Here is a 24,887-nt window from a genome sequence, read left to right on the forward strand (position 1 = left end):
GCGCATTGCATGCCGGGAACTCGGTGGCAAAACAATCCAAGTACCGCATCAAATGCAAGCATTTGCAGCACCGCAAAACGTTCATTCTTCGGTTCCAATAAATTCTTGCTTTTTCTTTGCCCCCCAAAAAGGTATGTACAAAACGAAGGAGAACAATGCCGGTCCGTACAAAGACAGACTTGGTGAAAAGTCAAAAAAAAAGATATGAGGAAAAAAAATCAAAGGAGTGAAAGGGTTAGAAACTTGTGAGCACACAGAGGGACAAAATACGTTAGCGTGCTGCCCAACTTTCACCACGCTCATATTTATAATTATACGCTTCTTGGTGTGAGTGCATACACTCGTGAAGTTTAGTAACTTCAGGTCACTGCAACAAGCCCCGGTACAGTTTACTGACGGATGGGTACAGGACCTTGAAATGCACCGTGTAGAACGAAAGACCATCGTACATATCATAAGTTTACCAGTTTCACAAATCGTCTTCATAAATACACATTCGTTAACCGTTTATTAATAGGACCTTTGAGCTCAACGGTAATTAATTAGTAGTGGAAATAATTTCTGGTTCACATTACAGAAATGTAGCAGTGACAATAATATTGTATTGTGGAGGTATGAAATAACGACAGGAGAGGTCTCAGTGTCTCAGTCACTCCAACTTTATTAACAGACTCTCAGAACATCACATAAAGTTTGCGCCAAAATCTCCACCCCTCACTTCCCTTCAACTTGGGTGTGAGTGGAGCCACCTGGTGGTCCGCCACACATACCCCCCCTGAACACACAGTTATGTCTCTATTCAGTCCAGGACCCTGGGCCTAAGCAAACGGCCCGAACGACTGAACCTGGGAGGGAGAGAACAGGCAGAGGAAGGTCCATCCTGTGAACGAGGCTGGTGAAGGCGAGCAGGAAAGGCAGAAGAAGGCTCAAACGCCGGTGGTCCGGGGGTAGTCCTGGGGGGAAAACCAGAGTCTGTCAACCCCATCGAAGGAGGGCGGCCACGGCGAGGGGCCTGGGCCGGCACTACATTACTGTCCGGAAGAACATGTGCAGGTTTAAGTCTGTCAACACACACAGTCTCCCTTCGACCCCCAAAATCCAAAACAAAATGTTTCTGGCCCGGTTCGATAACCCTGAATGGGCCGTCATACAGCGGCCGCAGCGGTGTCCTGTGGGCATCGTGCCTGACAAAAACAAACTTGGCAGTCTCTAAAGTCTTTGGAACAAAAGTGTCAGGCACGCAATGGTGCACCGGACCAGGAACCCGAAGCGAGTGCAAAAGCGGGTTGAGAGATAGCACAGAAGGATCGAAGCAGGGGGGAGGGTTCTCGGGCAAGAATTCTCCAGGCACGCGGAGGGGCTGACCAAACACTAGCTCAGCTGGGGAAGCGCCGAGATCCTCCTTAACCGCAGAGCGCAGCCCAAGCAAAACCCACGGGAGGCGGTCAACCCAATTGCCATCCTTTAAGGAGGCGCGAAAAGCAGCCTTAAGCGACCGGTGGAACCGTTCACACATCCCATTAGCTTGCGGGTTGTATGCGGTTGTGCGGTGGACTTTAGCCCCCAGTCCATCAGCCATGGCCGACCAAAGCTCAGAAATGAACTGGGGACCTCTGTCTGATGTAATGTCCGCGGGTGGGCCGAAACGCGAGACCCAGGTCGACAAAAACGCCTTGGCCACCACTGCTGCGGTAGTGGACGCCAGGGGGACGGCCTCCGGCCACCTGGTGGTGCGGTCAACAACAGTCAAAAGGTGCGTAAAACCTTGTGACTGCGGCAGAGGACCAACCAGATCGACATGCACATGATCGAAACGTTTGCCGGGTATGAAGAACTGCTCCAGGGGCGCCTTGGTGTGTTTATGAACCTTCGCACGCTGGCAGGGAATGCACGCCGACGCCCATTCCCTAACAGATTTGCGAAGGCCTGGCCAAACAAATTTAGAGCTGACCAGTTTAACAGAGGCCCGGACCCCCGGATGAGAGAGAGCATGTACCGAGTCAAAAACTCGACGACGCCAGGAAACGGGAACCACTGGGCGAGGGCGGCCGGTGGAAACGTCACAGACGAGCAGGGGACCACCGTCCTGCACGGGTCTGTCCTCCAGTATGAGGCCCGTCTGGGTGGATTTAAGCGCGAGGATGTCTGGGTCACTGCTCTGATCGGCAGCCATGGCTGAGTAGTCTATGCCGAGAAAGACGGGAGAAACCAGCGCACGGGACAAACAGTCAGCCACATGATTGGATTTACCAGCCACATGCCGAATGTCCGTGGTAAACTCAGAAATCGCTGCCAACTGGCGCTGCTGGCGTGCACTCCATGGATCAGAAACCTTGGACATGGCAAACGTCAAGGGTTTGTGGTCCACGTATGCGGTAAAGTGACGACCCTCGAGAAAAAAACGGAAATGACGAGTCGCCAGGTGGAGCGCCAGCAGCTCTCTGTCAAAAACGCTGTAATTGCGTTCGCTGTCACGCAGCGTACGGCTGAAAAAGGCGAGCGGTTGCCAGACACCCGAGATTCGCTGTTCCAGCACCGCACCCACCGCTATGTCTGACGCATCGGTGGTCAACGCAATCGGCGCTGAGGGGGATGGGTGGGCCAGAAGGGCAGCATTAGCTAACGCAGACTTAGCATCAGAAAACGCTTGGATGCTTTCCGGAAACCAGTCAACGGAGTCATTAGCTTTCTTACCTTTTAACGCCCCATAAAGGGGCTTCAGCAGATGTGCCGCTCTGGGGAGAAAACGGTTGTAAAAATTCACCATCCCCAAAAATTCCTGCAGTGCCTTAACATTCGTGGGACGCGGAAATTCCGAAACAGCTCGGACTTTGTCAGGCAACGGAACCGCGCCCTCGGCGGAAATGCGGTGCCCAAGGAAATCGAGAACCGGCAACCCAAACTGGCATTTAGATGGATTAATAATCAGTCCATGCTCCGCCAAACGCTGAAAAACCTCACGCAGATGGAGCATGTGCTGCTCCTTCGAGCTGCTGGCCACCAGTATATCATCAAGATATACAAAAACAAAGGGCAGCCCGCGCAAGACCGAGTCCATCAACCGCTGGAAGGTTTGGGCGGCACCTTTCAGGCCAAATGGCATGCGCAGAAACTCGAAAAGGCCGAAAGGTGTAATTACGGCGGTTTTGGGGACATCCTCCGCGCGCACGGGAACTTGGTGATATCCCCGCACCAAATCGATCTTCGAAAAAACCGAGGTCCCCGCAAGATGGGCGGAAAAATCTTGTGGGGAATGGGATAACGATCGTTCTCTGTGACATTATTAAGATGACGGAAATCCCCACAAGGTCGCCACCGACCATCAGATTTAGGCACCATGTGTAACGGGGAAGCCCAGGCACTATTCGAACGCTGCACGATGCCCAGACGCTCCATGGTGGCAAATTCTTCCCGAGCGACAGCCAGTTTGGCAGGGTCGAGGCGGCGCGCGCGCGCGAACACCGGGGGCCCTACTGTAGTTATGTAATGCTCCACCCCGTGCTTCGTCACCGTGCTCGAGAAAGTGGGGACAGTGAGTGAGGGAAACTCAGAAAGCAAACACTGAAAAACGTCACCCGAATCTACTGAGTTAGCATGCACCACGGGCTGAGCACCCCGAGTCAAACAGGGCAATGAGGAAAATGACACAGCATCAATTAACCTCTTAAGCCCCAACGCCCCCTGATACGGGGGCAAAAGGCAGGAGATCAGTTAGGCTTGGGGCTTAAGAGGTTAAACGTCTGTTAGCAACATCAACCAGCAGTCCGTGGGCACAAAGAAAATCAGCGCCTATTATAGGCACAGAACTAGCAGCAACAACAAAGTTCCACTGAAAGTCACGGTCATGAAAGCAAACAGTCACCAACCTTTCACCGAAGGTTTTGATGGGAGAGCCATTAGCCGCTGTTAGCAATGGCCCGCAGCCCTCAGCTAGCCTGTCCGAGCCAGCCGGGGGAAGAAGGCTCTTCTGTGAGCTGGAGTCCACCAGGAAACGCCTCCCCGAGCGTGAGTCCTCTAAGAAAAGCAGCCTTTCCTTGTTGCCAGCGGTCGCGGCTGCTACAGAGCGCTGACATGCCCGTTTCCCTGGGTCTGGAAACTGCAAGGCGGGAGACAGCGCCGTGCCTTCGCTCCAAAACGCTGGTGATAAAAGCAAAGCCCTTTTCCGCGGTGCCGCCGTGCAGCGATTCCGGCTACCGTGGACGAGTCGGAGGGCCCCTGGAGCATCGGTGAGGGGGCGGGGGAAAACGCTGGTGAGTCCTGAACAATCGCCTGGACGCCGAAACTCCTGGTAGCCAGGAGAATGCGGTCCGCCTCTTCCGCAAGGGAGCGGTAGTCTTTCGTGGCCAATAGCGGGGAGTTGGCAAGGCCAGCGCGCACTGGAGCCGGCAGCTGTTGGAGAAAGAGGTGGGTGAAGAGAAATCCTCCGTCATCCGCGCCCAGCAAGGACAGCATGCTCTCCATGAGCTCGAGAGCGGTGCCGTCGCCCAGGCCCGCGAGGGAAAGGAGTTTCTCGGCCCGCTCAGCATCAGAGAGGGAGTAACGCCGCAGCAGCAGCGCCTTCAGGGCGGTGTACTTGCCTTGGGCTGGGGGGTCCCGGAGGAGAGTCATCACGCGGCGGGTTGACAGCGGGTCAAGTGAGGCCACCACATGGTGGTATTTAGTATCGTCGGCTGAAACTCCACGAAGAGCAAACTGAGCTTCCACGTGCACGAACCATGAAGGAGGATCATGAAGCCAAAAATCCGGCAATTTAAGCGCCACAGCAAACGCAGCCATCGGCGGAGGTGAAAGTCCGGCGGCAGCCGATGCCTCCAGGCCGGAGCTGGCTTCGTCGTCGAGCCTTAGCATGTTCGCTACAGGGGTCACCAATGTGGAGGTATGAAATAACGACAGGAGAGGTCTCAGTGTCTCAGTCACTCCAACTTTATTAACAGACTCTCAGAACATCACATAAAGTTTGCGCCAAAATCTCCACCCCTCACTTCCCTTCAACTTGGGTGTGAGTGGAGCCACCTGGTGGTCCGCCACAGTATGCTGTAATCGTACTGGGCAATTAGTGATACAAAAAAACTGTTTTACCCTGTGAATAAAAGTACATGTTTTTGACAATGTACCATGGTAATAACAGAAGCGAAACGCAATATTGTGTCAGGACAATTCACTATTTATGCACAATAAACAAAGGAGCATAGCACGACAATTTCTGTTCAGCGCCAGACTTGCTTGTAACCTATATCACCAATTATGTTAAGAAAAATGACGTATTAACTACAACAGAAGACTGACCTTTGTGGAAATGCTTGGAGTAGACTAACCTGTGAGCTGGAGTGTTCTGGGACGTTATATTTTGTCTTTGAATGGCTGTAATCCAGGCCATCCGTCGCCTCTTCCTTACTTCGGAAACATGGCTGAAAAAATTTCTCTTCAACGACGTAATCCGATAACAACCGATCTCTTTACCCATCGGCTTTCCGTGGCTGTCATGCGACCGGCTATTGCAGTTAATAATACAACAGCTTCTTGCCATTTTTGTGTTTCTTTTTATCGCTGTATAACTGATTTGAATTGAAAGCCTGCGTGCGCTTGTACCGCTTGCCACGAGTTCCCAGAATTCTTTGCGGTTTTACCCCTGAATGACGTCACATTTTATTATGTGCACGTTAGCATATGCTACTTCCGGTGCGGAAACTCCTGTGGGGAGCTTTGTTTCCGGTGTCCTATTCACACCCTGTTTACGGTCCAAAACAAGTTAAGCAAATGAATGAATCAAGCGGCGATTTACATTTCTATAGATGTCTCGGGCCTTTACCCAATATATCTGTAAATGATGTTCATCGACTTGTCGATATTTTTTCCCCGGGCCTCAGAGCAAAAGAGAAAATGGATTCAAATGTTATATTTCTCAGCTGTCCCTCGTTTATCGGGGGTGTTATGTTCTAAAAATAACCAGTGATAGGTGAAATCAAATAGCCAATTTTATTTTTTGACGGAGCAAAACGTTTCGTGGACATCGTGGACATACAGTACTGCACTTCAGAGTCACACTGCTAGATGCAGCGATTGTGTACGGTGCAGGAGAGACGGAGGAGATCGTCTGCAGCGATCAGGACACAATGTGATGTAAAAAAAAAAAATAAGCATGCAAACTTGCACTAAAAAATCTGCGAAACAGCGAGGTGAAAGGTGAACCACGTTATTAGCGAGGGACCACTGTAATTTAGAAGGTAAGTCACAACATACCCTTCGTACATACTAATGTATAGAAACCCTTACCAGCAATCATTCATTTTTTGTGTGGCTTTTTTCACGGTTTGTTAACATGCTGTGTAGGTGTGTACTTGACGAGCTGATCTCGACATAACGGGAAACATCTGGTTTGACTATTCTTCACATGTAGTTTGAATGCTGAACATTTGCCTGTTTAGATCATAAGACCAGTCACTATACAGAGATGTGCTTCTGAATGTGGACGATGTGTCTTCTGCTGCAGTGATGCAGTTCTGCTTGTGTTGAGTGATGTAAACAACTGATCGATCTAAACTCTTTAAACATCAAAATTGATCATTAGATTTTTTATGACACACAGTGGTGAGTGTTCCCACCTTCTGCTCTTTGTAACTTAAGGCGATCTTTCCGTTTTCGAGTTTTGGACATGATTTTGGAGTATATCTTGCAGTAGCGATTGACCGCAAAGTAAAACTACCGGAAATGTACAACCCCACATCCGGTCTCAAACCAGGAAGTTAGCATTTTCTCGTGCACAGGGTCAATTTGATTGAATTTTATTGTTTTATCTTTGGGGTGGCACCTGGGGTGGCCGTCTGGTTGGGGGGTGGCCTGTGCCCCCCCAGGCACACGCCACTGTTCATAGCACTTATCATTGTTGTTGTTGCTGAAGTTGTTTTTGGTTTACGTGTATATTTTTTCAGGAAAATGTTTTTAAAATAAGTATTTGCTTTTTTATTCTACTTACTATGAAGAAGTTTCTGTTTATTGGTTTGTTTGTTTGTTGTTTTTTCAGGGGTTAAATAAATGTTGATCAAAAGAGACACTTACCTGGTTTTGCATATAACTTATAACTTAATAGTAAGAGGTTGGATTTAAATTTGTTGCTGATTTCACTATGTAATAAATTCTTCAAATTCTTTCAATAATTTTTTTTTTCATATTATATTTTCACTAGTGTTTACATTGTGTATCTGTATGTGTGTATTTGTGGCGCATGCTGTGTACAATAGTCAAATATTACACGGAACCTTTATCCCGCTAACCCGAGTTGCACCCAGAGGAGTGTTTCGTTGACGGACTGTCAGATGACATAATGGTAAACACAGTAAGGTGAGTCAAGAATTATGTGATATAGCTTGTGCAGGGCACCAGTTCCACCATCTGAAAACACCAGTAAAGCACTAGCGCCATGCGATGGTGCACATTTGAAAAAGTGAGCCGTTTTATCTCGTTTTTAAATGACATTGATCAAGGATGGAGAGAGGCTAGCGTTAGCTGGGAGCTAACTAGCCCCGGCTCACATCACTTTAGCTGGGGATGAGCACGGGCCTTTTTCAGTCAGCTTTAGGAGTGTTCCATCGACTTTCTGCATACATTTATTTCGAAAGAATTTAGACGATGAACTAGACGCGTTAGGGGAGCTGACATGGGCAGCAAATTCATGTAAGTGTCGGAATGTCTAACTGTGGCTTCACCTTTGTCAGTGTTTCCAGCTGAGTGATGCTGACTGTGTGTTTGTGAACTGAAGTGCACAGGGCTGAGGCTGATAGTTTTTCATCTGTACCTGCTATCCCAGTTAAATGTCAGCATAATTATTGTCGAAAGCTGCTTAAAACGAGGAGCTAATATCCTTATAGATGTGATGCGTTCAAGCATCTATGAAATGCTTTGCGTTTTTTTAAATGAAAAAGTTAAAGTTGCTGGTGTGTTCAAGTCCGTTGGTCTAACTTATGGATATGGGAGTTCTATATAAAATTATTTAGAACTCGTATATGAAATCTTGAGAGGAAGGATTGACACTCAGCAATAAAGCAGTCATTCACACAGTACTCATGTTTTTTGTGTAATTGGATCCCTAGGTTTGTTCTACAGTTGTGAATGTTTAAATCTGCAGCCTCAATCGAAATAAAAGCTCAGTATAACATTAAAGATGTTGTGACAAAAGTGAACCTGATGTGCACCTCATCTCTGGCAGATGTAACCGCTTGCCAGTTTAAAAAAGTACGATTTTCATTTTTGTTTCTGTGCAAACGGCTTTGCACACTCATGGCTGTTTCTCCGTCAGGTTCATGATGTTTTCATCTGGAAACAATCCAACTGTCTTAAAGGAGGTGCCACAGAGAGTGGTTTTTCCACACTCTGCAGTGTAACATATCCCAAACCGCCTCAGATGGGTTGAGGTCAGGTGATTGTTGATGTGAGGCCATGTGCTGCAGCACTCCATCAGTTTGCATCTCGGTGAGACAACTCTTACAGAGCCTGGAGGTGTGTTTTTAGATTTTTATCCTCCCATAAAGCAGATGGTGTTCCCCCAACTGAACTCGAACCTGAAGGGATGTTGGGTCACTGAAGAATTATGTTACTCTGCTAGTTAGAATTCATCATACATCTCCAACAGTGTCACTACCAAAGTCCGTCCACCATTAAAGAAAGGTTGGTTTTTACTTTTTGCTTTCTTGGCATTGTACTGAGCTGATTGTAGGGCTATGTCAGCATGTGTGAGTCAACAGGAGTTCAGTGGGAAGCTCGATGAGTAATCAACCTTGATGACGATGCAGTATTAGCTCACAGCTATATCTGCAAGCAGATGATGTCGTGGTAAATATGTTCATAAGAGATGATACATAGTGTTGCCATTTAAATGGATTACAAGGTGGTTAGTGCTCGCTAGATGTACACAGCAGTGAATTCTTGGTGCAATCCAACTTCGATCATTAAATTCTATCTATCCATTTTTTGTTGTTGTTGTTTTTTTTATAGCTTTTTTTCTTTCGAAAACACAACCTAAACAGCTTGTCATAGCATTTGCTATGGGTAGTTCTTTATTTACTGTGCTTGGGTTTGCTTGAGTCAACTGGGTGTTGTGTTTGTGGCGTTTCAAACGTTGCAGAGAGCCCTCTGATGGACAAAATAGGCAAAGCCAACACTTGTAGGATGGAGGAAGGATGTTTCTCCCATTTCTTCTTAAATTGTTACTTATTTGCAGTTATAAATGCCAAAACTGATAAATCAGCAAATAGCTAATATTGCCCCACCAATAAATCAGTGAGACTCATTTTTCAAGCTTCTCTGATTAGATTTTTGACCACCTTTTTCTTCCAGTGAAATTGTTCACTGAAAGTTGGTTAACTGTGTTCACTTTGCCACCCATAGTCTTAAATGTGTTGGAGAATTGGTTTAGAGCGACTACACGTTTTATTACAAATATGAATGTTTGATCCCAGTGTGTTTATCACTGCATCGCAAGGGATATTAATATATGGTGATTTTCACATTACCTCACCTAAAGGCAAAATGTCATCAACTTATTAATGTAGTTTTTTTTAAAGCATTTTCTCTTTCTTGTGAGAAAACTTTTAAGTCAGATTAGATAGTTAATAATAATTTTTAAAAGAAATCAAGAAAATCCAGGGCTCAGTCATTTCTGTGCAATGTAGTGTTTACCAGCAGCAAATATTCTAGGACTTTGTGACAGTCGACTGTATAGTCTCGCTTACATGTGCTACATATAATAAATCTTACGTAAAAATGCAAAGCTAAGAAAATCCCTGACATTTTCCCTCCCATGATAATGTTCTGTTTTTTTTTTTTATTTTCAACAAATTATCACCGGCAAATTGCTCCATGAAAATGAGTTTCAATGATGCAATGGCCATTAAATAATTCATAAGTGGACAAAAGTAAAAGAGGCTGAGCTGTGGAGGAGGGGAAAATCAATGAGAGTGAGAGAGCACAAACGAGAAAGAAAGAAGTGTGTATATATGGAGAGAGAGGGAGCGAGAGACAGAGGAGTGGAGACAATCAGAAGAGACAGGCAGTCAAGCAGATGGATGGGAACCCCACCCAGGCCTGTTTCCTCTCTGTCCGCTCAGTCCAGAGATAATCTGCTGAGGAGGAAGTCAAGTATTATTCCAGTACGAGGAATGATGATTGTTTCTGTTTACTGAGACGGAATCTGAAGTTGGGGTTTTCTTTGGTCTAAGTGTGATGAAGATCCTGTAGGCGGGTAGGTGGTTTGACTTTAACTAGATGCTTTATTACCCTCTTTCATAATTTTACTCTTGACAGAGACTCTATTTAAATTTCACAAAAGCACCTGGAATGAGCAGCAAGTTTTCTTACTGTCAGCTGTCTTTCCAGTCTTTGTGCTTATTTTGCATGCTTCCTCTTTTACAAGTTCCTCTTTCTTTCTTCCCTTCTGTTACAGTCAAGCCACAAACACCATCCAGCTGATGCCCCAGCCGTCACCCGATTGGCCAGAAGAGTGTAAATCAGCTGATGTATGATTTTGACTCTAGTCCCTCAGCAATTGAGACAAAGGAGAAGGACTTTGCTGCTTTTTGCTCCCAAATGTGAGTGTATCTGGCTGCGTAAGGTAGTTTGCCACCCAGATTGGATTGGAAAGTCCCAGCTCCTGCCAGTCCTGGCATGAAACCGCAGTAGCTCCCCGGAGAATATACTGACTCACTTAGCAGAGCTAGTGGAGCATCATTAAAAAATAGAAGACTGTAGCCCTGGATGAGGGTACTGTCTTCATGCAGAGGGCAGATCGCAGCTTAAGGCAGCAGTTTTTGAAGTTTGTGAACTGCTTGGGTTTTGTTTTGTTACTAGCTTGTCAGCATACCTAAAACACCTACGTTTGTCCAACTGTCAGCTGATTTTTGTTTATTGGCCATGCAGATTCTGCTAACAGGGATTTTAAACCCTTTTTGGATAGCTGTCTAGTTGTAAGATTTCCAGCTCAGGGAAAGCCTGTCCTGGTACAGCCATGGAGGGTCTTGAGCAGCTGGACATGGTGGGTGATATCAGCCCAGCTTTGGAGGCCACAGAGGATTTCATCCACTGCATGGATAGGATACAAGGCCAAGGTACAAGCCAGGCTCAAACAGGGAACCTTCAGCCTGCCAGGCAGTCGAAGCAGCTGCAGGAGGTATCTAATGCAGCGCTGGGCAAGCTAAGCTCCAGTGGCGTGTGGAACCTGCTAGCTGGGGAGCAGCCGGAGGTGGGGCCTCTAGGCCTAGCTTGGGCCGATAACGTCAGTGTTTTGGGGCTAGGAGTGGGTTTGAGGCATGGCAAGAGAAGCCGAGCGCGTTCCACCAATGACTTGGCTGCCCATACCAACGAGTGCACCAACAACACCACCAACTCCTCATCTAACTCTGCGTTTAAGAAGGGACACAGCCGGTCCAGGTCAGATGTCCACTACCGTCCGTCTGCCTGCACCGACAATGGTCTGCCCACAGTGGACTGCAACACCCTGAAGAACATGATCCTCAACCACCAGCAGGAGGGTGAGTTCATGTTCACACTGTGGATAATATAATATATACGCTAATGTGAACAGCTTAGTCCAGCTCCATGGCAGAGCTGAAAAGGTGAGTCACTGATCATAAGTTAATATACAGTTAATTGACAGAATGGATTTTGTACAGCAGTTAAAAAAAATATTTGCTACATATTACATAAAATAATAATAATGGATTTTATATAGCGCTTTACAATTCCACTATTCATTCACTCTCACATTCACACACTGGTGGAGGCAGCTACAGTTGTAGCCACAGCTGCCCTGGGGCAGACTGACAGAAGCGAGGCTGCCATATCGCGCCAGACACCCAGCCAGAGGGGCCGATGGCTGGGTGTCTGGCGAGCGACCGTGGCTCAGGGGGTTGGGAAGCGCATCTGTAACCGGAAGGTCGCCGGTTCGATCCCCGGGCTCTCTATCCTGGTCGTTGTGTCCTTGGGCAAGACAGAGGCTGCCATAACGCGCCAGACACCCAGCCAGAGGGTGGACCCCCTGAGCCACGGTCGCTCACCTGTCAGTGGAGCCAGAATCCAGGAAAAGGTCACCAACATGTAGCCACACATCTGAAAGCCTATTGATTTGCTCTCCTGATATTTAGATTGTAGTATTGATATTTTAACCTTTGCCTTATGTAAAAATATGTAGCAAATATTTTTGTTAATATTTGCAAAGTTTACTTGTTAATATTATAACAAGTAAACTTTTTAAATGTGTCTTTCATGTGCAAATGAAGTTTATTTATAATCTGGTACATGTTGATATGCATGATCTGATATCATGATTGTTCAGGGGTTGGTGCTTTCTTTAACTATGTGGTGGATTAGTGGAAAAGTTACAGGTGAACCCAAACTTTAAACTGTAGTTCTACAGTTCAGTGTGACGTACTTGTACATGAAAAGTGTTGGAGCCAACAGGTATATGCTTTCCTATTAAATCACCAGTAGTTTTTACATCACCAACCAATGTAAGATTTATGCCACAGCTGACCTAAAATAACTAAAATATAATATAAAATATAATTAGTGTTATCCATCCATGAATTTTTAAACGTACTGTTTAAAAAAAAATTAGAAAAAAGATGTAAAATACATTTTTATTTTTGGATTAAGATGCCAAATTACAGTTATTTACTAGCATTCCTAAACAGAAATTCCACTGTGATGGTTCAATAATTTTTAGTTTTAAACAACTTTTTTGACAGATTTCTAAATACATGTTTTCTTGTTTTTATGAAACCTAATAAATTTGATACGCAAAGTTATTTATTTAGCTACATGTGTTACCAAGGTCACAGGTTTTCAAAAACATTTTTCCTATGGTGAATATAACTTAACCATGTCTTTAGAATCAAGAATACGTTTTGACACAGACTTGAGACTTGAGACCGTATTCATCAAGAGTAAACATGGACACAAGTTGGAAGAGCATTAGGAATTGTGCAGAATAACAAGGACATTCTTTCTGGAAAGATTTCTAAATGTACATTTTACTGATTTTCAGCAGCATAAATAAATAGATCCGCCTTTACTGTGTTGAGGAGATCATCTGAAAAGTCATACCATCACTTACATCCAGAAATTAACTTCATGCTATTGAGTCAAGCTGACGTAAGTGAGGAGATGTGTAGCTGTAAGTGAAAACCTTACTTGCCTAATACAGTGTTGACCCTTTGCATGCCTCGCCCTGCTGAGGAGTAGCTTCTAAACCACCTCGTGTCAGAGAGGTTAGCAGAAATGATAAAGTTGTGAGTTGAAACTGTCGCAGGTACCTGAAAACCCAGCTTTCGTTATTTATCTGTGCTCGTGCCACTCGCCATGAAACTCTAGCTGTCAGATTCTCTGACCCAGACGTCTGCCCATAATTGTTACGAGGTAATCAATATTATCCACTTCAGTCAGTGTTTACACCGTTTTTCTCATCTGTATATGTTTTCTAATTTGAGTTAACTGACCCTTTAATCAGATTGAATTTGCCTAATTGGGCGTTTGTGGCATGGAGAGTTGCTTTGACTCATTGAAGATGATGTCATGGCCTCTGGTGACCAACTCATTGAACCTGCCAGAAATATGCACACCTCCTCCTCCTCTGCTCCTATCGACCGTCCATTCACTGAAAAGCTTTCTCAGCCTTTGAGAGGCTTTCGGAGGACAGAAGTCCTGCACTATTTGTGCTGCGGATCGGGGCGTGTGCTGTACTTAGGCTGAAGCATCCTCAGAGAAAGCAATAATGACAGAAGATGATGATAACTTGAAATGACACAGCTGTGCTATGACAGTCCTTACTCAGGCAGAGAGCCCAACACACACACACACACACACACACACACACGCACAGCATTTGTTTGTGTGTTTTGGCTATCTAAAGGACTAAGGAGATCCTAAGGGATCCTGAGGGATAATAGCCTGTAATCCTGTCAGCAAATGGACTCAAATGAGGCAAGAGAAGAGGCAACCCAATTACCCAGCCCCTGATACTGGCAGGATTATTTAGTATTAGCATATGTGTGAAAAGACATCAGGCTATTTAGTTTGGCTCGATGTGTATTGAAAAGAGAGGAGGAGGAAAAGGACGGTAATAAGCACAAGGCACAGTGATTTAGCTCGCCTTGCTATGTGTCTTCATTCACATTAAAAAAGAAAAGTAGCCTGTTGGCTTTTCCATTAGTGACAGCTGGGGATGTTTAGGTGCTAAATGGATATGATTATCGCCTTTTTATGTACACAATATACATGCATATGTAACCACATAGGCTTTGCTTCTATTTAAGTTCTATTGTGTTTAACTAGAAAAGCTGCATTGATTAAAAAAAAAAAACAAAAAAAACATTGGCAATAGGTGAATTTTTTTTATGCTGTATGCTTTGTAAAATGATAAACACATTCATACTAAGTCACCAATATTTAACAGGAAATGCAGCAGTAATAGTAAAAAAAACAACCACACAAAAGAGCTATAAAAATGGGTAAGACCTTGAGTTACCCCGGCCTGTACACCTAACATGTCAGGGGTACTTAAGGTTGCTTACGGTGCAGCACGCCTAGGCCGCTGGGAGTGTTTCTTCTTCACTCACCTCTTTTCACTAACTCTGTGTTAATACGTTGCTCTGCATTTAATCATTAGTTATTATTCATCCCTGGCTCTCTTGCACAGCATGTCTTTGTCCTGACTTTCTCCCCTCTTCCTATTAAAAGGGAGTTTTTTCTCATATGGGGTCATCAAATTGTTGGGGTTTTCTCTCTAACAGGGTCGTAAACTTAGACTATAAGATACATATGTGAGGTGACTGTTGTTGTGATTTGGTGCTAAATAAATAAAACGGAACTTTCCCTGTTTATGGCAGCTTACTATGAGTGCACTTCTATATACACACACAAACAGTGGAGCTGACAGGACACAAGCACTGAAACAACAGAGACTGTATTGTCTTAGGAGCCCCTTTTGGTTGTGTTAGTTTCTTTGGAAACGGGTCAAAAACTGTTGAAAAAATTCAAAGAGACTCTATCGGTGTAAAATGCATAAAATACCGTCAAGATGCTGAATATTTGCTATCGGATTCCTCCATGCTATGTTGACTCTCCCCCCTAGCAGCCTGTGCAGTGCTTCTGACGTGTGGCATTGTAAAAACAGATCAACATAGAACTGAGTTAAATAGACTGGCTGATTGTTGCTGATACCTGATCCAGCTTTTAGAGTCAACCCTGGACTGTTGTCCGTTATCTGTTATTATGGATTGGTGCATCTCTAGTGGTAACTCATTGGCACAAACAAATGAGTCACACTCAAATGTCTGCACAAAGTCATGGCAGACTTGTGACATGCTAGGTTTACCCTGCAGAGTTTGCAGCAGACCTCATTTTTGTTTGTTTTTTAATTCTTTCTACTTTAAGGACTATTAAGAGTACTGAGAAATTATGACAATCCCTTCAGATTACAAGATCGGTCATTTGAGCCACAGCCTTTGGATTCCTACTTGTGTTTACTTTTAGTTGGGCCTTCTGCTGACTGTGTACATTCAAGCTTTCTGTGTTTCAGTTCCTGTTATAAATGTCAATTAGTTTTGACACACGAGTGAAATTCTGCCCTTTCTCAATCTAGGGAGTTTGAACTTGGACGTCCAGGAAAAGCGTTAAATCCAGGTTAAAGAAAGAGGCTAACGATAGCTGAAGTGCTCTCCAGGCTGGTACTGGCTCAATGAGGATAAGCTCTATGATCTAGAAAATAGGTTAAGGGTATACCTTTGTACATTTGTAGGATAGGTCTTCACTTATAGCCGGAAACTTGGAAACAGCACGTAGTTTTAAGCAGGAGTTTGTGCCTCGATGAACATAAAGGCAGTAGTGTTACTTAACAACAGAGTGAAATGTTAATTATGGTTGAAGGCTTGAATGTGTATGCTAGACTATTATTGTGTGTGATGTCAAAACCCACCAGGTAGAGATGAAGGCTAATTGAACAGAGCAGCTTTCCTCACCACAATGCCTAATTCTCATCTCGAGCCTCCCAAGCGTGAAGACTGCCAATCAGCCAGACCTGATTTCATTTGCATATTCATTTGTTCCCTTAGCAAAAAAGGTTTGTTAACATGCAAAGTCAGAGACTTAGAGTGACACTGTCAGCTGCTGTTTTGATAAGATTGATGAGGCACTGGACTTGCCACCCTTAAGTTAACAGGGGCTCTAAGAGAATTAGCTTTTTTCAACCAAAATGCAGTATGCACCAATTAGACTGCTTGTGGTGGGGGTTAGCAATTAAATCAATTTGTCAGATTGATTTAGAAAACTTGTCTTTTACACTTTACCGAGTTAAAGTGTGTCAGGTCAAAAAGCATGAGTACATCAATGTTTAAATTGAGTTTTCAGCATGTTCCACTTGGAAAATAGTCAGTTTTAACGTGTGTAGGTAACCATTGTTGCAGGAGTGTAATTAATTTTGATGTGAAGCAGGTCCCGACCACATCTTAATGGATAAGGACAAGAAGTACTTTCTATGCAAATGTAACCAAGGTAAATGGACTGGTTTTCATATCGCACTTTTGTATTCCACTTGAGCACTCAAAACACTTTATACAACATGACTTATTCACACAAGCACGTTTTCTACATTTATACTGCAATGAATGCATTGGGAGCAACTCGGAGTTCAGTATCTTGCCCAATCACACTTTGACATGCAGACTGGAGCACCCAGGGATTAAACCACAAACCTTCTAATTAGTGGATAACCTGCTTCAGTTCCTGAGGCACAGCCCAAGGTTATTATCGTTAACGAAAACTAACGAAATAACGAAAACTAGAAGTGAAAAAACATTTTCGTTAACGGAAATAAAAATAAAAACAAAAAAAGGAAAACTAACTAAAACTATAATGAGTGTTCACAAAACTAACTAAAATTAACTGAATTTATAGCAAAAATGTGTTTAGTTTTCATTGATGTGTGCGTGTCATACAATAGTCAAGGGTGAAAATGAAGTTTAGTTTCCAGATTTTTTTTCTTGCTGTGTCTCATTATGCCAGCAGGTGGCAGTACGTTAGTCGAGTCGTCTGTGTTGCTGCTCCGTCCACGCGCAGAATCATGTCAGGAAAAGTCGGAAGAAAGCGCCAGAGTCCAATTTGGGATTACTTTGAATATGACTGTGTTTTGGATAAAGCAAGTGTCTTGTAGTGGAAACAGACAAATTATGAGGGACATTTCTAAAGGGAAAAAAATCCCACAAACCTTAAAGTGCACTTGAAAAGCTCACACAAGAAGCTAACCTAGCTTAGCTTGAGAAGGTAAGGGAGCACACTCAACCCTCATCCCCAGAAAACAGAAGCTAACCCCAGGCAAGGCAGCGTGATGCATCCCGAGACAACAGGACGGGGATATCTACACAACTGTGTGAGTCAATTACCTTCAAAAAGTTTTTCAATTCACTTGAACCAAAATTACGAACACCCGGTGCTGCGAGAGTTAATAGTCTCATTGGGGCCAAGATATACATTTTATAGTTGCCTGGTATCAATGGTTGTTCATCTGCCTTTATTTATTTAAAGAACCCATAGGTGGGAATGTGAGTTGTCTGTCTCTGCGTGTTAGCCCTGCGACAGACAGGCGACCTGTCCAGGGTGCAGGGTATTGTAGCTGGAATAGCAACATACCCAAGGATGAGCAGAATGACTGATATGATGAAACTGGGATTTTGTTACACTTAATTATTGCAAACACAACTAAAACTATAACTGAAACTAATCAAAACTAAACTGAAACTAAGGATTTTCAAAAAAATAAAAACTAAACTAAACTAGCAAACAATTGGTAAAAACTAATTAAAACTGATATAAAATTGAAAATCTGAAGTCAAAACTAAATAAAAATAAAAACTAATGAAAATTGCAAAACTATTAAAACCCTGGCACAGCCAGTATGGATTTTGTAATAATATATCAAATAATCAGGTGCAGTATAAAATCATTGTTTTTTTTTTCAGTCCTCAATCTTTTCTGCCTCATTGAAAGTTCACCTCTTTGTCACCAGTTTCGGTATAGCAAGTGGTTCTTTCTGTTCCTCTTTTAGTGGAGGACAAGTGGGTGTAGGTTTAAAAAAAACTAAATATATATGCTTTTTTTCACCTTGATGTTGGCTTCTTTTAATGATGTGAAAGGATTGGGTTTTTTTTTATAGTGTAGATGCCAGTTTGCAGCACTTTGCTTAAAGTCTAGTTTAGTTTTAACACTGGGTTATAAACAGTTACAGAAATGAAATTGGATATAAGGGCAAAGTCTGGACAAGAACATTATTGTCACTACAGCGCTCCATATATCTGCTGTAAGTCCCTACAATTGTGGTCAAGTGCATTTTCCAAGCAGATGTTGTGGTCACTTAAATCTGCCTTAATCTGAACCCTCCTTAATCAATGAGAAAGTTAACGATAATCACAGGGCAAGACTGAAAGAGAAAAAAGAGAAAAGGAAAACGAGTGTGAAACCAACTTTCTGAGGAACAGACAGTGGATTATCTGAGAGAAAATGTGGGCTCCAGCCTTCAGATTAGGAAAGTGGGGCAGACTGCCCACTGGCCTCTTTAACAATACTGTTTCTTCCTGCCTTCATTACAAGAAACGTTTCCAGAGGAGCACCCGTGGTTAGCTATCTCTGACCAAAATACAAAAGCTCAGGTCTGAACAGTCAGGCTATGATAAGCGACCTCCTTCAGGAAACTGACCGGCCCTGATTATATGTCCAGTGGTCAATTAGACTTGTAACAAATGTGGCAGGAAAAAGCTGCATAAGCAAGTCAAGGTAGGAGGTAGGTCATTGGCTTGGAATTAGGCTCGGAGCTTTCACGTCTCTTTAAGTGCTTTGAAGACTCCCGGGTCTTTTATCAGTATGAGTTCACACTATAGATGCTGTCCATTAAAGGAAAGCACCACAAAGAATCGTGTGCATTCTCAATCATCCAGGAAAGTAAATCTCCAAAAAGTTGATTCTGTTCATCTGGACGTAGCGTTTCACCATCCCCACTGACACAGCGGCCAGGGAGGCAGAAGAACGGCACATCAAGAAGGCCCTGAGTAAATGTGGTTATCCCAGATGGACTTTTGTCAAAGCTGGAAAGACACCTAAAGAAAGCTCCAGCCGATCCAGGAGAAAAGGACGACCGCCGCCCAAGCGAAAACCTGTAGTGATCCCATATGTGTCAGGAGTATCGGAGCAGCTGAGATGCATTTTTTCTAAACACCGGGTCTCTGTGGCTTTTAAACCCCAAAACACGCTGCACAAAAAATGGTCCACCCCAAGGATCGGGTCCCCCGACACAAATAGAGTAATGTTGTGTACGCTGTTAAGTGCAGGAGGATTGCCAGGATTTATACATCGGGGAAACCAAACAACCTCTGGCGAAGCAGATGGCACAACACAGAAGAGCTACCTCGTCAGGCCAGGACTCTGCAGTCTATATACACCTACAGGCCAGTGGACACTCTTTCAATGATGAGGATGTAACATCCTGGACAGGGAGGAACGCTGGTTTGAGCGCGGAGTCAAGGAGGCCATTTACGTGAAAAGGGAAAGACCATCTCTGAATCGAGGAGGGGGCCTAAGGGTACATCTGTCACCATCTTACAATGCTGTGATTGCAGCCATTCTCCAACTCTCTGTGAATGGGACTCATGACCATTGATCAGTGGTCTTTGATCAGTGGGTTTTGGTCAGTGGTTGTTGAATAATGGTCATGAGAATTTGCATAATTAAGATTAAGGAACTGACCTCCCAGCCCATTGTTCCTTCAGTGGGCTGGTTTCAGTCATTATGCAAATGTACTGTTTATAAGATTGAAACCTGCAGTCAGCTGAGACTGAAGAAGTCACTTGGATGAGTGACGAAACGTTTCTCCCACAAAACGCTACGTCCAGATGAACAGAATCAACTTCTTGGAGAACCACAAAGAATCCACTTTCAGTATCTCTCCCAACCTTTAGTCTTTAAAGTGTGCATGTAGCTGACTTCATAGCAGTTACAGTGGACTCAATTGCCTCCTCTGACGTCGATCCATATGTTCCCGCCACTCACTTTCTCAACAGCACGCCTCAACACACTATTTCTGTGATCACCTTGTCATGCTGTGTTAGGGATAGCATTGTTGAGCTCTGTTTTATTAATTAGTCCTAAACATAATCAAATGTCAGTGGTAAAAGATTATCAAATGGTATTGAAACACACATTACAGTTTGTTTGTTTTTTTGCAAAACTTTATTGTAGTTTAAGTAGCTTATTGCATGAGATGTTTCCCATGTAAATAATTTTCACTTGACTGGTTTTAACCAGTGTCGAATTGGGTGGTTAAAAAGTAAGTAAGGAACATAAAGTGAACATAAAAGAAAATATTAGAAACTAAATTACTAATCTTGAAGGAGGGCATGAAAAATGTTAACTTTTTATGTGCATGAAAGGCTAAACTTGAACCATGCAAACAATACTGCTGCCAACACCCACAGAAGGAACTCTTGACAGCCAGATGTTAAGTATAGAGGTTGATGTTTACTTCTTAAAGTCACATGCCTCAGATGGTGAGGGGATTGTTAAAAACATACATTTTTGATCCCCATTTAAAACTTGGATGGTTATGGTTGTAAATTGCCAACAGAAAGGCCCTTGTTAAAACAACTGCTTGTTCTGAACATATATATTATTCATTTGTTTCATTTCTACCTTTTCCCCCTGCTCTTCTTCTGTGCCTGTCCAGCTGATAAAAGCAGCAGTAGCAGTGTGGTGAAGCAGTGTGAGATGGAGCAGCGTGAGGGGCCCCGAGGCCGCTGGACACCCTGCCATGTTGAGCTGACGCCTTGCGAGCTCCGCCTGTACGCTCTGGACAGCAGTGCCAACCGCCAGCTGGGCACTGCCTACTCACTGTCACACTGCCAGAGCGTCATCTCTCCAGCACCCTGCAGCCAGCCCGGCCAGATCACCCAGCCCGCAGACCAACGCACGATCCAGGCTGTCTTCTTCAACAGCACACGTCTTCAGCTGAGGGCGGCCAGCCAATGGGAAGCCATGGAGTGGAGACGGCTGATTTGGGAGAAGGTGCAGGCAGCCAGACCCATGAGGCAGGAGAATCATCAGCATAAAAGCGGAGTAGAAAATCATCATGTCGTGAAGTTTCCTGCACCCATGTCACCTTCGTCTTCGCCTTCTCCTTCTGGGCTCGACACCAGGCCTGATGGCGAAAGCGACACCCCGACTTCAGCAGAGGCATTGCTCTGTCTTCCACCTAATTCTGTTGTCCTGAGCAGACCCACCACCCTGCCTTTGTTCACGCAGTCGTGCCAGGACGTTCTCAGAGTCGGTCTACTGTACCAGCTGACGGATCAGAACAACTGGCGGGCTTTCACTTTTGTCCTCACCAGATCTGTTCTCCAGGCCTTCCCTACAGAAGGCCGTGGGTCTGTGTCCCAACCTGTTCTCCAGTACTCGCTGGCGTCCTGCATTGCTGTTCATCATGATCATGAGTTAGAGAATGGAGAGCCATGGACGGGGAAAGGGGAATTTTTTCAGGCTGTTTTCCCAACAGAGGTACTCAAACTTCGTGCTGATGGTCACCTCAAGGCCCAGGAGTGGGTGGAGACCTTGCGGGAGGCAGTCAGAACACAGAGGCCTTCACAAGAAGGGACAGAACCAGGAGTAGGACCTCCTGGTCTCCAAGGGGTGCTATTGAGATCAAATCCATCCAGGGACAGGAGGCAAAGGGACGCACAGAGAGCAAAGCGACAGTCGGTCACCACCAGTTTCCTCAGTATTCTCACCTGTCTGGCTGTGGAGAAGGGGCTCACTGCTCAGAGCTTCAGGTGTGCAGGTGAGTGGTTTTTACAAACACAGACAAGTTGAAGAAAATTACCATCCTGAAGGCTGAGTTTTCTGTGTCTTAAAAGTGGCTCTTTATTTTACCTGGTTAAATCACTGTGGCAACTTAGGCTAAACACATAACCTGGTCTGGAGCAGGTTATGTGCAGAGTTTTGGTGTTAAGTCATCTGGAGTGCCACATTTTGACCATTTTTGTATTTACGGCATGTTTAAATTATTTTCTGGGGAACATATGAGCTAGCTCTTAAGCTGGATCATTAAATTTTTATTTCCTGTATCGTAATTAGAGGTGAAATCACCAAATTAATATACACTTTCCTGTGATGATGCAAAGCACAGGCAAGTGTATATTAATTTGGTGATTTCACCTCTAATTACGATACAGGAAATAAAAATATAATGATCCAGTTTAAAGTTTTAGTGCTGTGATATTCAGCCATGTTGGAAATGTACAGCAGCACTGAGAACACACTCAGAGTTAAAACAATTAGCTTAAATTAAAATAATATGTATAGTCTGCCAGTCTCATTAATCTTAGTTCATAAACATTTTCTTGCAACTATGTACACACACACACACACACACACACACACACACACACGTTCAAATTGCTGGATAAGTTGATTTAGTGACAATGTTCTTCGTAACTGTTAGTTGTGATTTTCTTTATTTTTCATTTCTTGTTTAATTAGGCTTTTTGCACATTTTCCTCTTCAGTCCCAACAACAATCTCTACAATTACAAGTAACTTTGCCTAATTTGCTCCCAAGACATTATTGTAGGTATACAGAAATATCTTCCCTTCACCCTTTCACCCCCATTGGCCTGCTTTCAGCCTTGTTCTTATTCACGGTCTGCTTGTTTAGTCTTCTCATCAACAAAGTGTGACTGATTATTGCAGTTCTCAGGAAACTCGACTGGACCCGGCTTTAATGTAAACAGAAGAGGCAAGAAGGGTACACGGTCAGCTGGGGCTCTTGAAGTTGAAAATGCATATGATGCCCTCTGACCCAATATATGCTCATTAGAGAATAAAATGATATAATACAGGGACGTAACTAATTTTAAATGGCGCACTTATTACTCAATAAAATATGAACAGTGGGTCAGGTAGAAAAGGGCTCGTTGTTACGTTATTTGCAGGACATTCATATGAAAAAGATCCATTAGGATGGCTCGAAAAACTTTTTGGTCTTGTTTTTGATTGTTTTGTATAAATAGTTTAACACTGTTGCAGATGTATGTTAGCACTGTCTTCTAGGTATCTGTATGGATGCCTATAAATGCACCTTATTATGCCAGCTGGTATTAGCTGATGGTTTCAAAACTACAAAATGCGATTTTCTTTTTTAAGTGGCTTAAAACTGCATGTTCATCATGTAGGCTGTGAGCTGCAGATGTCCGGCTCGGATTAACTGTTTGCTTGTAGCTTTCTCCTGACCTTCATATAGCTACATGTTCATCATTCATTCTTATTTTTTCCCAAGCTGGTGTTCATAGTAATTTATTTTCTTTAGCTGCACTGTAGATGATGTCTTCTGTGATGATTCTAACTCTTCTGTCAGGATCACCAGATGTTTTTCAGTATTTAGCAGGAATGCTTTTTCATTTCCAGGTCTATCGCAGCCTTCTTCTCCTTTATTGTTATTTTTTATCACTCTTCATACCAATTCATATAAATTGCATTTACTCACCCTAGGTGTAAAACATGGGCTCTCGCTCACGCTCTCTTTCTTTCTGTCTCTTAGCAGGGCTTTGAATAATCACCGCTCACCTCCCTTTTTATTTGTAACAACTGGCTTATTAATGCAGAGCTGTTTGAAAAGCCAGCTGAAACAGGAACAAGGACAGAGGCCGTCTGGGGGCAACTGATGATAATTGGTAGGCTTAAAGCACCGGAGGAGAGGAAAAATGGATGAATGAATGAATGAATGAGAGGGAATAAAAGCAGCCTGGGGATGCTACAGTGGTCAGCCCTGATTGTAGTTGTTTGTTTGAAGGGTTTTTGGGTAGGACGGGACAGCTGGATACGTCCATTTTTCTATACAGAGCACACCTCTGCTCTCTCGATCCATTCACTTCCCTCCTGTCCTCCCTTTCTTTACTTTTCCGCTCACCAGTTCTTTCACACTCGTAGCCTTTCCCTCTTTTTGTCTCCCTTTTCTCCTGCTGTCACCGCCTCATTTATTTGACTGTATCCCTTCTTGGTCTCCTACAGTGTTAGAAGCCCTGAAGTCTTTTACAACCATTGAATTCAAGGCCTTGTTATAGAGGTCTTATGTCTTCTCACAGGTTTTTAGCTTTCATTTTCAAGATTTTCTTTTGTGGAAATTGGTCTTAAAATTTCCCTCTCGCACCATTAAAGTGGGAATCCTGATTTATATGGACGTAAATGTTTTCAGTCTTCACTTATTTTCTTCTTCTGCTTCTTCTTCTTCTTCTTCCATATACAGTCATTTATCGAAGTAGGTTTTGGGATGTTATACAGGTTTCAGTTTGACATTTTCTCTGTTAATACCATACCACCTTTATTTATAAGGCACTTTAAAATAAACCAGGGTTCACACTAGAGCAGGGCAATATGACCAAAAGTATTTATCACGATATACATTTGAAAATTTGCGATAACGATACAATTGACACGAGACAAAATACTTTACAACTCCACAACTTTATTAGTCCAAAAAAACCCAAAACATCAATGTATTTTCACTTAAACAAGCAGCGGTTTTTTGCATTAAAGTTATATAAAAATTTAACAGTGCAAATGCAAATTCCTTGCTAACAGTTTAACTAAAAGGCATTTCCAGTGGAAACTGGCCGACATATCCTCAGCATAACCATGTATAATATCCACAAAACTTAAAAAGAGGTTATACACACACAATACCGTAATATTATGTTGAAGCACAGTACGTATCACTCCGCGAGGCTCCTGCCTACGACAGCCGTAATGCTCCGACAATCCATCAAGCGGTGCGGCTTCGTAGCTTAGCAAAGTCGTACTAAAACATTTGAT

General features: G+C 43.8%; 2 protein-coding genes across 4 annotated transcripts in view; both read left to right on the forward strand.

Moving 5' to 3' along the window:
• LOC146500019 (uncharacterized) overlaps nt 1-24,887 on the forward strand; it is a 260,198-nt gene that overhangs the window by 44,503 nt on the left and 190,808 nt on the right. The window lies entirely within an intron of this gene.
• Nucleotides 7,224-24,887, forward strand: part of plekhm3 (pleckstrin homology domain containing, family M, member 3) — a 56,717-nt gene continuing 39,053 nt past the window's right edge. Inside the window, exons 1-3 of one of the 3 annotated variants that reach the window (XM_085135969.1) lie at nt 7,224-7,338; nt 10,436-11,519; nt 20,753-21,859. In XM_085135969.1, the coding sequence (XP_084992095.1) occupies nt 10,997-11,519; nt 20,753-21,859 (1,630 nt within the window). In that variant the 5' untranslated portion in view covers nt 7,224-7,338; nt 10,436-10,996. The other 2 variants (XM_085135971.1, XM_085135972.1) reach the window with 2 other exon arrangements.

This window comes from Neolamprologus multifasciatus, chromosome 16, assembly GCF_963576455.1.
Source record: "Neolamprologus multifasciatus chromosome 16, fNeoMul1.2, whole genome shotgun sequence".
NCBI classification, from domain to species: Eukaryota; Metazoa; Chordata; class Actinopteri; order Cichliformes; family Cichlidae; genus Neolamprologus; species Neolamprologus multifasciatus.